This window comes from Cornus florida, unplaced genomic scaffold (assembly GCF_030987335.1).
Source record: "Cornus florida cultivar Cherokee Brave unplaced genomic scaffold, ASM3098733v1 CherokeeBrave_3.0.0_Hap2_Chr11, whole genome shotgun sequence".
NCBI lineage: Eukaryota > Viridiplantae > Streptophyta > Magnoliopsida > Cornales > Cornaceae > Cornus > Cornus florida.
Genome location: NW_026775581.1, coordinates 42,912,936 through 42,930,468, shown reverse-complemented (window position 1 = coordinate 42,930,468; position 17,533 = coordinate 42,912,936). Strand labels below are relative to the sequence as shown.

Genomic DNA, 17,533 nt, shown 5'->3' with positions numbered 1-17,533 from the left:
CTTATACAATGGGGTATTCGAAGTGTGAGATAGCTGAGTGTTTAACTATTTGCATACAATTAGTGGAACTTTTATTGGCTGAGGCCAAGAACCAAGGTTTTTTCTTATTGAAAGGGTTTTCCTTGTAAACCTTGTGTTATATTATATTTGTTTTATATTGTAATCATCACTATGCTTAAAGAAGAATTTGAAACAGACCAATTCATCCCCCCTTCCTGGTCCAACAATGTCGATCCTCACTCTCTCCAACCACCTCCACCTGTCCATGACCATTGCCTCCTTCGTCTGTCCATGGCCACCACGGCCACCGCTCTCTGTCTCCCACAAAGATTCTTCTTCCCTCACCACAACCTCTACCATTCACGACCGCCACCACTCCCTCTCTTTCCAATCCACCTCCCTCTCTTTATTTTATTTATTTATATTTTTCTTTCTTTGACCTCCAACTCCGGCGATGACAAGAATGATGGAAAGGTGGAAAATCATTCAACAAAAATTTGTTTTTGTTGTAAAGATCAGTGTTTCGAGGGGAATTGTTTGAACGAATAACATATATTTTTTGGGACGTATAGTTGCGATTAGGTTGGTTTGGTGATCGGCGACAATAGATTTTTGGGGTTTTTGTTAGTGAATTTTTTTATTAGGTCTTGCATCTAAAATTTGGGGTCTTGTGATTGGTTTATGCGTATGACTTTTTGATTATGCAAGAAAGTTGCGTTTCCAAGGGTTAGAAAAAGAGAGAAAGAGATTGGGTGTTGTTGCTTGTTGTAACATAACTATCACTTGCATTACAAACGTTTGGTCTGTCTTTCACTTACACTCCAAAACTTACTTTTTAAGTGTGTTAGATACCTTTTTGCATGTAAAATGACATTGCTACCCTTCTAACTATCTGTTGACTTAAAAAAGAGTTAAAATGACTTGAATACCTTTTGACCTTCATTATATAAATTTAAAATTATATATATATATATATATATATATATATATATATATATATATATATATATATATCATCATCATCATCATCATGTATACCAAAAAATATATATTTCTGGAGAAAAGAGTGAGATGAAGAGTTTTGGGGGTAACAAAGTAATAAATGAGGACCATTTGGTTATTTCAGGTTTTTGATATTTTGGATTAAAATAGATTTAAAAAATAGGGATAAAATTGCCATTTTGCACCTTTTTAACGGAAAAAATAACGGAAAAGAAAATTGGGGTCTGAGTGATAGTTAATTTCGAAATATATTTGGGAGTGATATTTGACCAAACTTAAAGGGGTGTATTACTGAAATTAACCCATTATTTTTTATACAAATATAATAAAAATTGATAAAATATTTAATGCAAAGAGAAGATAGGCATCACAGTTTAAAATAAATAGATAAATATTGGTAAAGTATACCTTACCCTAAAAGTTGTTAGAATTAATAAGAGAAAAAATAATAATAATAATAATAATAATAGCTCATTGTCAGAAAAAAAAATAAATAAATAAAATGAATCCAAGACTCAACAAACTGTTTTTTGTCTTTTAGTATGAAACGACATGATGAACAAGAGAGAGATTGGTTATAAATACCAATGGCATCTTCCTTTTTTCCTGCACTCAACTCTTTCTTTCATTTCCTTTCTAGACAGCTTCTTCTCCGAGTTTGGTTCCTTTCAAACCTAGCTAGAGGTGAGTAAATTAATAGTTATTCTTTATTTTCACCATTCTGTGTGGGTATATAAATATATATATGAAAAACACTTGTATGTCTTTGTATCTTCTTCTTTTTTATTATTTATTTTTTGTTATGCCAATAAATAATCTGCGCACTTGCTTTGCCCCCATCAGAATCTAGAGATTATCACCCTCCCAATACTACTAATTTTGCTAATCAACTTCCAATATATATTCATGCACAAACGATATTATATATAGCTATGATCATACTTGTAATATACCAAATTTGATCTTCAGCCAAGAAGCCTAGCTTTCTACTTTTCCTTAAATGTCATAGACACATGCATATACAATATTCACGCACAAACCATATTATTATATATATAGCTTTGACCTGACTTTCTTATGCAAATTAACTTCATTTATGATCATACTTGTAATATACCTTCAAGGTCTCCATGGCAGCACCTGGGCAGGAAATTCCCTTCGGGCCATATCCTCACATTGACAGGAACTTCAATGACAGAAACTATGAGCGCGTAAATCAAATAATATTATACGTCGGCGGATCGGAAGATAATGAATATATTGAGTATAAACAGACGACCGGCAGCATAACCATTACGCAGGGAGCTCAAAAACACATAGTAATTCCAATTTATTTTATTTTTTTTCATACTGCATCTTATTCACATTCATCTTATGTTTATCGTTATCGTTGCAGACCATGCCCGTAGCTAGTGGATACTATGAAAGCGTTGACGCGTCAGGACACAATCTTGGATTCGTAAAAAATCCCGGGGAAACATGTTCGTCTCCTTTTTGTCCATCCCCAGCAGATAATAGCAAGTTGGTTGGATTCTTTGATATAGAATCGATTGGAGCATATTTTCAGAAATAGACCAATAATTAAAATTTGGACATGATCATCCACTTTACCGTAGTAGTATTATTATTATAAATAAAGTAATTTGGATAATGATCATGATATATCCACATTTTAATGATATGGTATTATATATAATCAATAATTAACTCCATTTCCATGGGATCTATGCACTTATATATATACATGGATGCTTTGTGTTGTCCTTTAAACTTGCCCAAAGTGGTTAAGACAACACAAATTTGTTTCCATGTGTGTGATTTCAAGTAATGTTTTTCAAGTTAGTGGGTGTGACAAGTTTGAAAGTGTGCTTCCATTATACATGTGTGTATTTTCTAAAATAATGTGTGTTGTAATAAGATTTGTGTGTCTTATATATGGGTGTACAGTGTCCTCTAATAATACTTGTGTGTTATTCTCTAGTTTTCTTATATATAATTAAGGGAAAATTACATATAAATGGAGTCAAAGTTCCATATTTACTTAGAGACTGAGTCAAAGTTCCATATTTCTCTAAAATGGATTGCTGAGGTGGCACATGGTTTTTTACTGTTTAAAAAATTGTGGTGCCTAAAATGCCCTTCCCTAACAAAAAAGTAGTACCTTCAGTTCAAAAAAGTAGTACCTTCGGAGAAAAAGTAGTACCTTCGCGGGTGTTTAAAAAACATGATACCTGGACGCCAAAAAGTAGTACCTTCAGTTCAAAAAAGTAGTACCTTCGAAAAAAAAGTAGTACCTTCGCGAAAGGGTATTTTAGGCACCACAATTTCTAAACAGTAAAAAACCATGTGTCACCTCAGCAATCCATTTTAAAGAAATATGGAACTTTGACTCAGCCTCTAAGTAAATATGGAACTTTAACTCCATTTATATGTAATTTTCCCTATAATTAATGCATCTTGTTGATACGAAAATTTGACCTGCTGATGAATTCTAGTAAAACTTGCCACATAGATGCAAAAGGTGCGCTGATTACCATATATGCAACCTCATCACCACATGGCACCAAAGATTAAATTAAAAAAATTTTGGTAGGAGAGATTATGGAAATGAAATATGTGTCCAAATATATTGGGAGAGATTTTAGAAGTCGTGCTAGATTGCAACGAACTAGCAAATATGGTATTATATCAAAGTGAGCACATAATAATACATCCTGTTAATTTACATTTTTTGATATATATACATCTATAAAATTATACTACCGACTATATTAAAATTATTAAAAATTTACACTATGGCTCACCCCCACCCAATGCAACGCTTACTACATAGAAGATGTCGAGTTGTTACTACATAGCAACTGTTACCCAATGCTTTGTGGATTGGTTCTAGTTTTATTACGATAAAAGTAAAATTCAGACAGAAGTGCGAATTGAATTTATTCACCCCCTCTAGGTATTTTTCAAAGTACAATTCTACAATCATTCCGCGTAATGCAACTCACAAGAGAGAGTCGTAACAAGTGGGGGAGAGAAAAAGGACAGACCTTGGAAGAATTCAAGATTATTTTTGTCATTAATTTAGTGTGTGAAGATATAAAAATGAAACCTTTTAGTATAATTTTAGAGCGCAAATAGCCGCTCTTAAATAAAAACAGAGCTTTCATTTTCAGCAAGTCCCGTTTTACGTTTTAGTTGATACACGTTTTGAGAAGTTCCAGCGGTGTAATTGAAGGGGGTTACCATTTTGAATGAGAAGAATAAAGGAAGGAATTTCCTAACAAGTAGATTTCTAACTTTGTTTTACAAATATTAACAAAACTGATTTCCGATGGGATCTACTTTTGGACTTTATAGTTTCTTTCATGTTATTCATTCTTAGGCTTTCCTTAAAATGAATACACCTTATTGCAAATATATATATAGACACACGCAGAAACCTTTTCAATTTTTTTTTTTTTTTGGTCACTCAACAAGTAGCCTTAGCTTGAATACATGAATATATCATGTTGCAAAATTAAGAAAAAATAAATAAAGAAACAAACAGATAAAACACACATAAACACAAAAATAACAACTTTTTTTTATTGGTTCACGTCGATCAAAACGGTACCAGATTTCAAAATGAATAGATACTCTCCCATAATCAATTCCATTGAAATGCATTTTTGATACCACCAAATGCTTACTATTTTCCTAAATATGACAATTAATAATGAAACAAACCATTACTACATAAAAATTAAGAACAACAAAACAGGGGACCAAAACATGATGAAACAAATTTTTTAAAAGAAAGGAAAAAACAGTATCAAAATTTTCAATTATTGATTCTGATTTCTTATTCTACATGTGTAACAGAGGAGATTTCTCAAAGCCAAATCCAACGATCCTTGATTCAATCTGGTTTTCTGTGAAATTTGACATGATACAATGTTTCACCATATAATTCCACAGCCATGAACGTAAGAGCGAGCAGAGGGTGGAACATACCATATAATTCTGGGGATGCTACCTCGGAACATTCCCCAAGTCGTTGCATCCAACCAGCCATTGTACCTTAAATCACAATCACATGTGCTTTGTCTTTTCAACCAAAAACAGAAGCCGTTGAGTAAATGTATACAATAGAACCTCGGATTCAGAAGCCAACAAAATCAAAGAAAAAATTCCAACTTAATTTACAAGAATACTTATGAGGGAACAAGTCATTTTCAAGAATATTCTGATGCAGTTCTTTTTTTTGGCTCTCAAAACTGAACCCAATCAAATCAATTGGATCAACCCATCAAAATTCTTACAACTCAACCATCTCCTTCAACAGCTAAAAATAATGAAATCTTAGTGCAGTCATCTATACTTCATCTACGCAATATATGGTTAACGGATTATAATTATATGGAACAGATTAATAAATTAATAAGTAATTATCAGGTGATTTTTTTTATAACCACTAGTTTTAGTATATAAGTGAAGATGATTCATGTAAATATTCCTAAACAGAGTGAATGACAGGCAGCCATGCACATCTTCCTTCATAAATGGAAAAAGAAACTTTCAAAAGTAAGGTACAAATTAGATGACACGATCAATCAATTCAACAACACAGAGTACAACTTCTATAAATAAAGCATAGAACTCCTTAAATTCACAAGCAATACAAACAACTCCACAATTCCTCCTTCAAACATCCCTAAAGCATCCACATTCGCCCTTCTTGGGCACCCATAAATCATATAACTCAACCAACTCCATGACATAGATACCGTATATAAAACTTTCAGAAAGTTATTTACCTTGGTGGATGAAGCTCTGAGATTTTGATTGCAAGTGCAAGCTTCATTGCCAATCTATGACAAGTAAACAATTCTCTCGTTAACACTATAATCACAAACCAATAAACATTAAATCTTAACAATAAACTCTAAATATAACATACTAATTATAACAAAAAAGCAACAATAACTATAGTCTCACCTTTTTATGGACTTGGCTTATTTGGAAAAGCATGATAACAAATGATCTCAAAAATGCTGTCTATCTTCAACTTGGTTAGGGTTGGATGGACCCTGCAGGTACAACAAAAATATGTATGAAGCAATCCTTGAGTGTTGGTGATTTCCGTGGAAAGGGTTATCCAGGCCAATTAATAATACATCAGATTAGAGGAATATATAGAAGCTTGAAAATTATTCTTTAGTTTATTAGATCTACCATGAAAAACAGAATTTATAAAGCCATTTTTAGGTTACTAATCATTAAGAAATTCAAAGGATTCTTAATCTCAAAATTTAGAAAACTTAAGACACAATAGTTGCAATTAGGTTTGACAGTTATCAAACTTGAGAAATTAGAATTGCATCAGTGTTCGGTCCAATAAATGTACAAAAATTACGATAATTTAATATAGCTAAACAAGCCGGAAGAACAACTCAAAACTTCCATTCAGTTTCATTACACAGTTTTTATGATGACATAAAGCTAGCTAGATTACTGAACTATTCTTTGAATGACTCAATGACCATTACAACAACGCAAAATTTTAATGTCTACAGCAACCAAATGATAAAAGAGCTATTCAATTGAATTCTTATACGATAAAACACAAATATAAATAAATAAGTATATACAAAAATTGTCTTGTGGAATGGATGAAATTATATTTCTCAAAGTCCTTTTCAAATCAAAATTATTAAAAATAAGCATATTTTAACCATGCTGTAAATCAGCCCAACAAAAAAAACCGGCACATGGTTAGTAGCCAAGAGCCGTCTCTAGAACAATTTCTAATGCAAGAAATAAATTTCACTTCTCAAACTCAGTTGAGCACTCATTTAGGCAATATTATTTTAGAGTTTGGTAATTTTGAAAAGAGAACAAGACGAAAACTAACAGCCACAGGGACAACAGGAACAACAAGATCGGAAAATTTCAGTTTGCAGTGATGCTGAAGAAAATACCTTTAGACGAACAGCTATACCATCCTAGATTGCCAAAAAAAATTCATATCTTCAACAAAAGGATTGGAATCGTTGAATATATAAGAAATTTACTGGGGTTATGCATTCTCCAAAATGACTTCAATATCACGAAATGGCAGCCTGCTCCTCACATATTTTGTCAACTCCTGTGTATTACACCAATTTCAATTATTAGACAATAAGGCACATGCGAAGGAGAAAATCGTGTTCAAATGGACAGTGAGATGTGACATAGCAATTTCATTTATTAGACAAAATGGTGTGAGTCACAGGGGGATATGAGTTTCATGTCCACAAGCAGCCAGCTGCAGAAGTAGCCCAAATGACCATTGAAACATGACCACCTCTGTGTAACCGGAAAAGTGATTCATATTCCCGAATTAAGTATCATATAAGAAGATACGAGATAAGATTATTCATAAACAAGAGCATTTCATTACCCATTAAGTTCATACAATATACATCTAGCCATTTTTGTCATATATATGCATAAAATGGAGAAAGAATTTGATTTTGTATTATGTCTAGTCAAATATGATGTAAATGTGTACAAAAATAAAACAAAAAAAATGATCAAACATCTCCTATCAAATTTAGTCAAATCAACCTGAACATCTGATGGCATCTGAGAAACACATTGATACATACTCAATGTTAGTCAACTCATTCATCAACTAACATGAACATCTGATGGCATCTTAATTATAAAATCAACCTGTTCATAGATAATAGAATCGCATCTATGCGAGGTCCAGTAAATCTACAAAATAATTAGGTGAAATTAAAAGAAAGTCGAGTGACCATGTCATTAAAATACGGCTTCTAGTTTTTCATCACCAAATGCTGAGAAAAATGAGTTTGTTCAGTTTGCTTTGCATTTATGGCCAGCTTTAGTGACTCTAGATTTGCAAATTTTAATATTTCCTCTTTCTTTAAACGAGATCTCCTCCTAGAGCCTAGAGGTTAGGCCATTGCTCACTGTGGTAGTCGATAAAAAAAGAAGATTTACATAAATAAAACTTCGATTTAACATTTGACCAAGCAAGGAAAACTTGGATTGTTTGGCTAATCAAATAGATCACTATGGGTTTTTAATGTTTGTAGCAACATTGAGATCACTACAGGTTTTTTATGTTTGTAGCAACATTGAACTGTCCTGGATGATTTATTTTATTGAATATTTTTTGGGTACAGAATCATTAAAATATTAAGCATGCTATAATTCAATCCATTAAGTGGGTCAATAGTCCATTATTAACCCATTTATGATGGTTGATAAAAGGATTGGGTCACTTGGGTGTTAAATGGGTTACTTAACACATACCCAACCCAATTACCTAAATATTTTTAAATAAAAATTGTCAAAAATTATTTTAATTGTTGAATACAAAATAAAATATTTTTATATTAAATTTTTTGGCCCTTTTTTTTTTTTTTGAAGAAAGTTACTATACAACTTACTTTGATAGCCCAAAAAAAACAGAAAGATGGGAGAGAAAACAAAGAAAGACGGGAGAGAAAACGGAGGAGTGAGAAATGGAGAAAAGAGATAAAAGAAAAGGGAGGAGAGATTTAAATAAAAAAATAAAAACAAAAAAACCGAAAGAATTACAGTAATATTAATAATATTAGAATACATACACTTCTAGTAATATTATTGAATAAAAAAAAAAAATTATTTATTTTTACATTAATTTTTTTATTTCAAAAGTTACAAATTTTTTTTTCCCGTTTTTGAGAGAAAAAAGAGGAGAGAAAAATAAAAAAGAAAGAGAAGAAAATAGGATTTTGTTTCAATGGGTTAAAATGGGTACCACTCTTAATTCACCATTGACCCTTAAATTTAATGAGTACTCACTTCTTATTCATTATTGACCTACTCATTTAAATTATTTAATTTTAATTACCCAAATTATTTAATTTTAATGAACGAATTTAGACCGCTTTAATAAATTTGGGCTTAAATTGTCACCCTTACTAAATAGTCGTCTTCAAGTAAGAAAATTTCCCAAGTACAACGAAGAAATAAATTCCACCTCAAATTCAATTGAGCACGTATATATAGATATTGTTAATTTTAGAAGAGAATATGTAATAGAACACCCGTGTCAACGGGGAGCACAACAAGAAGAAAAAAGTAGTAGAACGTGGCTCAGTTTGATGCATGTGTTACGTATATGGTGATGAGCGTACACATATATATATATATATATATATAAGATAAGAAGAGCCACGAGAGTAGTGTAGAAAATCAAACACAAGAGCTTGGTTTACCTCACGGAAAGAAAAACATATAGACGAATAGTAAGCTCAAGTCTTGATGTGACTGGTATCTGTATAGACGTCGGGGATGTGGGCAATGTTGGGCCAGTAGTCACCTTGGTCCTCCAAGCACCGTTCTTCAAGGAGTGGACATTGGATTAGATGAAGACTTTGAAGGGTGGAAGGCAGGCCTTCCTTGGGCAAGGATCGAAGCTTAGGGCAATCACTGATACTTAGATGTCGAAGAGAGGTGAGATTTTGGAGGGAACCGCCACTGCCTTTGGATGATGATGATGATATGGATTCCAGATTTGGAAGATCTTCAATCCATAATGTGGTTAGACTTGCAGGAAGTGGACGGGACTTGTCATCTTCTTCAGGAAATGGAAAGGAGACCAGCTCTGGATATCCACCTTTAATTCTGAATTTCTGAAGAGAGGTGAGTCTGTGCAGACCCCACTCTGCCAATGGCTTCAGTACTTGCCCGCGAGTACGTATAGTAAGCTCAATTAGGTTGGGGGCCAAATTCAAATTCCCTTGAGGAAAGGACTCAAGACATCGACAACCATCTATTTTTATGGATTCGAGACTTTGAAGATTCTGATCAAAAAATGGCAACCACCTCAGATTTGAACAATTTATGATATAAAGCCGTCTGAGGTTCGGGGTGGACAAGCAGACTCCACTTTCTGGAATAGATTCAAGACATGGACAACCTTCTATGTCGATGGATTCGAGGCTTTGAAGATTCTGATCAAAAAATGGCAAGCACCTCAGATTTGAACAATCTTTGATACCAAGCCGTCTGAGGTTGGGGGTGGACAAGCGGCCTCCTCTTTCCGGCATAGACTCAAGACAAGGACAATTCCAGATATAAAGGGCTTCGAGGCTTTGAAGAATGTTGTTGGTCGTAGCAGCCAAGGATCGGAGATTCACGCAACCGTCTATATCAAGATAATTGAGGTTGGGTAAGGCTCTTTCTGGAAACGACAAGGACTCCACAACATCGCAATTATATATCTTGAGCATAAGGAGACTAGCGAAATTATTGTTTTTATTATTAACGCACCCCCCAACATCAAGTAGTAGCATTCCAACCTTCGCCCAATTGTAGATGCTTAACTCTTCAAGTGATGATGACATATTAATATTAATGTTGTTATAGTAGTCCTCCTCCTGCTGCTGCTGCACCATCGTGGTCTCCGAAACCTTCCCGAAGTAATCCAAATTCATGCATTCACGAATATGAAGCCTCTTAAGGGCAGTGGGTAATGTGATGGTGGGCCAGGACGTCAATGATGAACATCCTTCAATTTTCAACTTTTCAAGACCAGAGATGCCATCAGGGAGGGACTTCAACGCATTGCACTCCTCCATCCGAAGTTTTTTAAGTATGGGCGGAACACCAGTCTTTGGAAAGCACACAAGTTTTGAACACCCCTTAATCTTCAAGGATGTGAGAGACGACAGCTTATTCAAATCATTTGGCAACTTCTCAAGATTCACGCAATCTTCTATATCCAATTCCTCAAGATTAATGCAAGGCAGCTCTTCATCATCTAATTCTTCTCCAAGGGAAACAAGTTGGGGGCATGATGAAATACTCAGTCTCTGTAGACGGACAAGATTATTTCTGTGTGTAACCCTCCCGCCGTTTTTCCATAAAGCCATCAGTTGGTTGCATTCTCTGAACACAAGACTTTCAAGTGCTACCAATGACTGCAATAATGCTTCATCGAGCCGAGATAGCCCTATAATATTCTTAGCTGTCAAGCTGATTAGTGAGGTCAAATCAACTATACCTTTTAGCGCCAACTCATGACATTGTTCCAATTCTAATTTTTGAAGTGATGGAAGCCTCAAAAGTGACACCTGAATCAAATTGGGACAACCACATATGGTGAGCTCACGGAGGCAAGGGAACTGTCTTGCACCTTCTTCAACGCCTATAGAACATGACCATTCTTTCCATGATGGCATGTCCTCAAATATCAGTCTCTCGAGTGATGGAAAAGGATGTCCGAAGTCAACCCCCAAAGTTTGTACTTCATGCATACCTTCAATGCGTAGCTCTTTGAGCATGGGTAGTTGCCCGAGTGGTGGTAAAGATCTGCATTTTCTACATCCTAAAAGAGTCAACTTCATCATTTCAGAGAATAATGAATGACCTATCCAACTTGGAAAATTTATGCCCCTGTAGAACTTAATTGTGAGTCCTTTTATGTTTTTGTGGGGTTGTAGCTTGTCGAGCACGTCCAATACAAGGTTTTCTTTTTGAACATCATTGAACTCACTATCCCATGCCAACTCTAGTTCTTCAATGTATTGCTTAGCCTTTAAATTCGCCTCATTTGCATCTTGAACGTCCATTACATTTTGCAACTTTGTAATAGAAATACTTCTCCGCAAGAGCCTCAAATTCCTCAATTCCTTTAATCCTGGCTCATTATTTTCGCCCACAGCGAACTTCGACAGTGTTTGCAGATTGGTCAATTTACCGATCCCTGAGGATATCTCTTGTAATTGTGGAGTATTAGTAATGTCAAGATGATGTAGGTTAATTAAATTCCCAATGTTTGGGGGCAACATACAAAGATCACGACAACCACGCAATAACAACGTTTGCAAATTGTAGAGGGTACTCACTGATGCAGGTAATTGTCTAATTAAAGTCCAAGATAAATTAAGATATCTTAGATGTTTCAAATCACCAATCGAGTTTGGTAACTTCGTTATGGCATAATTAGACAAATATAACACCCTCAGGCATTGTAACTTTGTGAGTAAATCAAGTAGAACCTTGTTTGCTAAGTAGTATTGTACATACGGGCCCGGCAACGGTAGAAAAGTTCGCAAATGTTGCACTTTGCAAAGAGGCTTGAACTTGTGAAGGACTTCATACCTTTGACGAATATATGAGAAGTACCGAGCTCGTTTAGGAATTTCAAATTGCATATCACCCTCCACCTTTTCCAGCCGAAAGCATATATCCCCAACAACGTGTAGAGCTAGATCGTTTAAAAGGTCATGCATCACAAACCGTGATTTATTACCACCTAATTGTTGAAAAAATGACCTTGATAATAGATCATCAAAACATTCATCACCAAAATCTTCCATGGGCTTCTTTTCTTTTGATAGTTGCAAAAGACCTACCCCCATCCACAACAGAACTAGCTCATCCTTGTCAAATTCGTAGTCTTTTGGAAATATTGCACAGTAAGCAAAACACTGCTTCAAATGAGATGGGAGATGATGATAGCTCAATCTAAGAGCGGGAAGAATACCACTTTTTTGTTCAGGTAAATCCCATATCTTGCTGTTCAATATATTCTCCCAGTCTCTTTGTCGTGGTTTGTTGCGCAAGAGGCCTCCTAGTGTTTTTGCTGCCAAAGGCAAGCCTTTGCATTTCAACACTATTTGCTCACCAACACCTTTCAAACCCGGATGTGCATCAAAGTTTGCTCTCCCCAGTGCATGATAAGCAAATAAAGATAAACAGTCATCTTTCGAAAGCTCATTTAGAGGGTAAGTTGGAGACAGACTCATGGTTGATGCAACGGCTCCATGGCGAGTTGTGATAACAATTTTGCTTCCGGGTGCCCCAAACATAAAAGGACGTTGCAGGAGCTCCCAGTCTTCATACTTCTCGTTCCAAACATCATCCAAAACAAGAAGAAATTTCTTCCCCGACAGGTTCTCCATTAGTTTACGTTGAAGTGTATCTAGATCCTTAAAGTTATGAGTTTGTGAAGTGACCTGAGTTAGTAGTGTCTCACTCACTCTAACCACATCAAAATCGTCTGAAACACAAACCCATGCCTTGGGATGAAAACGACCCTCTATAAGTTTGTCGTCGTAGACCAACTGCGCGAGAGTCGTCTTACCAATTCCTCCCATGCCCACAATGGGAATGACAGAAACATGAGCTTCATCCCTCAACAACAACTCGATGATAGCCATTTTATCTCCTTCTCTGCCATAAACATCAGATATTTTGACCAAAGAAGTCGTTTCCCATCTTTCTCTAACTTTGTTGGACTTAATCCCTCCAACATTCTCTTTCAAATCCAGACTATTCTTTCGGGCTTCAATATCTTCTAATCTGGTGGTGATTTCCTCTACTTTGGACATCATATTGTGATCAAGCTTAACAGAACTAGGAGGAGTACTACTACTAGTGAAGGTAGTGCAACAAGTTGGGATGAGTAGCTTTCTTACCTTACTAGTACTGCTGCTAGCTTGAGATTCCGGCATGATCAGCTCGAGTCGCAAAGCTTCGGTATGTAAGTCGTCCAGCAAATCATCCAAATCGTAAGCTAAGTCGCTGAGATCCTCCATCCACGATTTGACTCGATCGTTTGTGGTTTGCTTCTCCTCAGCGTCGGCGAGAACAGAACGAATGTCTGGCAACATTTTCTCCAACTTCTTCAGCTGACGATCAATTCCCTGGCGACGGGCGTGGTTTGAGACCGTGCGAGAGACCAGCTTGTCAAGCAGCACCTCAATTATCGGCCCCAGTAAAATCCCGGCAACCTCCATGGATCGATGGACTGTGAAATCAAAGCAAGAAATGAAGGAAGAAAGAGAAGGGTAAGTTTGTGAACTATTGAGCAATATGATGATCGAATTGGGTTCTGCTACTATTCAAAGTCAAACCAAGAGCAGAGCACAAGTGGGTTGATTAGAATATTCAAAATTTTTGGAGATATTGAAAAGTGTCGGCCACAATACAGGAAAGTAGGAGAAAATAATTCAGAGCACATGAAAAAAGTATAGGTGATTGAAAAGCAGACAAGTAAAGCATCAATATTTGATCTCCATCGCTCATTTTTAGAGAGTACTTTTGCTCTGCTGTCATGATTTTGATAGCATATTATCTTGATCGTAATTGAGCTCCACAAATGTCTCTTTTCCGCTCCATTCTTATGTCAGTAAAATCAAAATATTAATCATAATAAGGAGTCTCTTTTTGAAAAATCATGATTATTGAGTGTTGGCTTTTTTTTCTTATACCACTCTTTGACTTTGTTACGATATTACTTTGTTAAAAATAATAACCAGTTACACACGTAACACTGCATTATTTGAAAGAGAATAAAAATATAAAAAAAAATATATTTTTTATTTCACTTAATTAAAAATAAGTACAATACATGTATTTATATAAACTTCAAAATATAAATGTAAATCAAAATTAACACCCCCTAACATAGCATTTTGTGGGCAAAACTTCCACTAACATGATCATTACTAGTTATAACTCTCGTGTCCCCCACTAACTCTAATAAAAAACTCACATAAATATAAAATACCTAATAAAAAAAACACCTATGACATTCAAAGACATTTTAAAATATAATAAAGTTTAATTTTTAACTTGAGGGAGTCACGAATTTTCAAAAGATAAACTCTTTTTTTCTTTCATAATTTTTTTCTTATTATCTCTCTTTGTTCTTCTTTCCCTTTTTAACTCCATGGCCAACTATACACTACTTTCCTCTCCTTCAAACTTCACATGCTTGGCACGAATAGTTTTTCATTTGGATATAAAAAAGAGAGCGTTTTACATATCCAAAATAAATAAATAAAAATAAAGAAAGAATAAGACGGTAGAGTTTTAATTATATTTGTAGATTTCGTGTGTTGAATTTGTTGAATTGGGGTTGTTTTATACTGATATATCTTAATCATATGAACAAAAATGAAGTAGCCAAAACTTGTGTCTAATTTTTTAATTGATTTAGACTAATATGATAATTGTGCGTAAAATAAAATAAAAATAAAAATAAACTAGGAAGATAAGGAGTCAAATTAATTTTATTTGGGAGAGATTGGATTCAGTTGCTGGTTAGTATTGATCGGAGAGGAAAAATCAAAGAGAAGACTGGAGGGATTGTGATCTGTTTGAGAAGGGGGCGCAAGGTCCTTTTTGTCAGTTTATGTAATAAGAATAAGGAGTGTAGGTACAATTTGTGGAGCTCCAATAACACCTTCTTTAAAAAAAATTTATTACATGATTTGGGACACATTAATAAATACATCATAATGGTGTAAGTTTTAATTAGCTTTTTGTTAACATGAATTATAGATCCGCACGATTAATGATCTCTAAATCATATAATAATTTCTCCCAAATTAAGATTATAGAAAGACATTTCTTTTATATAATATTTTTTACCAAATAACTCAATTATTTGTAAAAATTCTCAAACAATGCTAATCTAAATAATTGTTCATTAAAAATTAACTTGTAGTATGAGAATTGCAATATTTTTATTCTATTTCAAAATTAATCTCTTGGAAAGTTACAATTTAAAAATAAAGTCTATTGTTGTAACTTGTGATAGGCCAAAAGAGACATATACTTTAAACATTTAATATTATATACTTGTAACGTACCAAATTTCATTATTAGGTGCATTAACCAAAAATGTCTAACCCGATTCAAAACCAGACCCGAATGCGGAAGCCAAAACCCACATTAGCCCACATGTCTAATGTGATCATGAATGATTAGTCAAATAAAGTCCATTAATATAAAAATAGGCATATGTGAACATTAAACAAGATTCTAAGATCTAGAGAAATGGTTGTCACAAAACGGCATTCTCTAATTACGAGCTATCACAAAATTGTCTCATAAAAACAAACATAAGTCTCACTGTAGTTGGATTTTTTGAATGAGGTTGGTATCAATGGAAAGCTAACTTCAAGACGTTCAAAATGGATTTAAGAATGACCTAATTTAGATTAGAAATGAATGAGATATGGCTATCAGAAGTCGGCAAATCAAAGTTGTCCTTAAAAACTAAAAAGGGAAAACTTCTAGGAGGATCAACCAGCTGAAACTGCACTTTCAGTCGACTGACGGCATGTGTCAGCCGACTGAAACGTGTCTTTCAGCTAGTACACTCTTTGTCCGAGCCAAAAATAGTCTGTCGATCGGCTGACTTATATCACAAGTCGATCGAAACTTCCTGTGAGCTGAAAAAAAGGTCCTCTCAAGGTACCATGACCATGGATTCTACATATATCAAACTTATGAGTACCAATGATGTCCAAATTGTCAAAAATGCAGGGAAAAACCAACTCATGGCAAAAAGAACATGACAAGAACAATTGTGAGCCAAATGATGTATGCATTGAACATGAAAGTATGCATTAAAAGATGGAAATTCATTTATTAGCATTAAAATGACCTTTTCGCCTCATTACAACATTTATCCATGTTTTACAAAAGAGAAGAGAAGAAGAGGAAATCACTCAAGGACTTCAAAAGACAAGGACGAGTTCCCACGCCATTTTCCTTCTCAAAATACACAAATCCATATTATTACATTTCCAAGATTAATACAAAAAGAGCATACTTAACACATAACATGTAAATGTCATCCAAAATAGTTGAAAAGAGTAAGCTAAGCAAATCCAAGCTAAGATGGAGGTGCGTTCAAATAGAGTACGTTCTTATCTGAAAAATGTTAAATCAACAAGGGTGAGTAATTTAAGTTACTTCGTAGGAAAATGCATTAAACTATATTTTTTTTGTCCTCGCTTGTATAGCACCTACTATACAAGCATGGAGCATACCACCTAAACGTCTAATTCAATGAAAATTCTAAAAAAACATCCGAGAACTAATAATTGAATCAATAATCATAGGATCATTTCAAGTATATACACAACGCAAGATATATATACATTAAATCCGAAAGAGCCAAGTTACAACTATACATGGATGTCAACTTGGAAATCAAATACAAAATCACATAATAGGAATAATTTGGACGCTCACACACCCCCAATCATGGGCACTACATGCACCAAAAAAATAACTATTTTTGGACTACTAACCTGCAAGGAACTACCTAAGCTGCCACTATAAATTGGGAAGCCCGAGCTCACCCGCGAGCGCCAAACTCTCAGATTCTCAAAGTAACAAAGGTCCCAAGTGCCTCCCAAAAATTATTAATAATCCCACAACGTATCATATACATTTAAAAAAAGTAATGTACTCCACAAACGCACCTGTGGAGACCGGTCCTTTTTTCGATTTTTTTTATTTTCTTTTTCTTTTATTTTTATGGCATTGGGATATGTGTACAGGGTTCTCGGGATTCTTTTTAACTTTTTTTCAAATTCTGGACTCTTAGAAATGCATTTTGAACTATTTTATTTATTTTTAGATTTTTTACTCGGGACTTCACCATGCGGGTCCGAGACGGATTTTTCAACTCCGGATTATTTTTCGACGCCGTTAATTTTGTTATTCAATATATTTTATACCG

At 34.5% G+C, this 17,533-nt stretch overlaps 1 protein-coding gene and 1 long non-coding RNA gene across 8 annotated transcripts in view; one reads left to right on the top strand and one right to left on the bottom strand.

Moving 5' to 3' along the window:
* The first annotated feature begins 1,589 nt into the window (after positions 1-1,589).
* On the top strand, positions 1,590-2,934 carry LOC132285751 (uncharacterized). The gene is made up of 3 exons (XR_009472600.1): positions 1,590-1,686; positions 2,127-2,321; positions 2,399-2,934. It is a non-coding gene; the product is annotated as an uncharacterized LOC132285751 (long non-coding RNA).
* A 1,777-nt stretch (positions 2,935-4,711) lies between these two features.
* Positions 4,712-17,533, bottom strand: part of LOC132286085 (putative disease resistance RPP13-like protein 1) — a 105,878-nt gene continuing 93,056 nt past the window's right edge. The window contains exons 2-8 of one of the 7 annotated variants that reach the window (XM_059788346.1): positions 9,319-9,961; positions 7,699-7,725; positions 6,963-7,129; positions 5,980-6,071; positions 5,799-5,852; positions 4,996-5,088; positions 4,712-4,913 (exon numbers count right to left, since the gene is read on the bottom strand). In XM_059788346.1, the coding sequence (XP_059644329.1) occupies positions 7,123-7,129; positions 7,699-7,725; positions 9,319-9,961 (677 nt within the window). In that variant the 3' untranslated portion in view covers positions 4,712-4,913; positions 4,996-5,088; positions 5,799-5,852; positions 5,980-6,071; positions 6,963-7,122. Of the gene's footprint in view, positions 5,089-5,492; positions 5,853-5,979; positions 6,072-6,962; positions 7,130-7,698; positions 7,726-9,257; positions 9,962-13,466; positions 13,607-17,533 lie in introns of those variants that run through there. The other 6 variants (XM_059788345.1, XM_059788343.1, XM_059788342.1 and 3 more) reach the window with 6 other exon arrangements.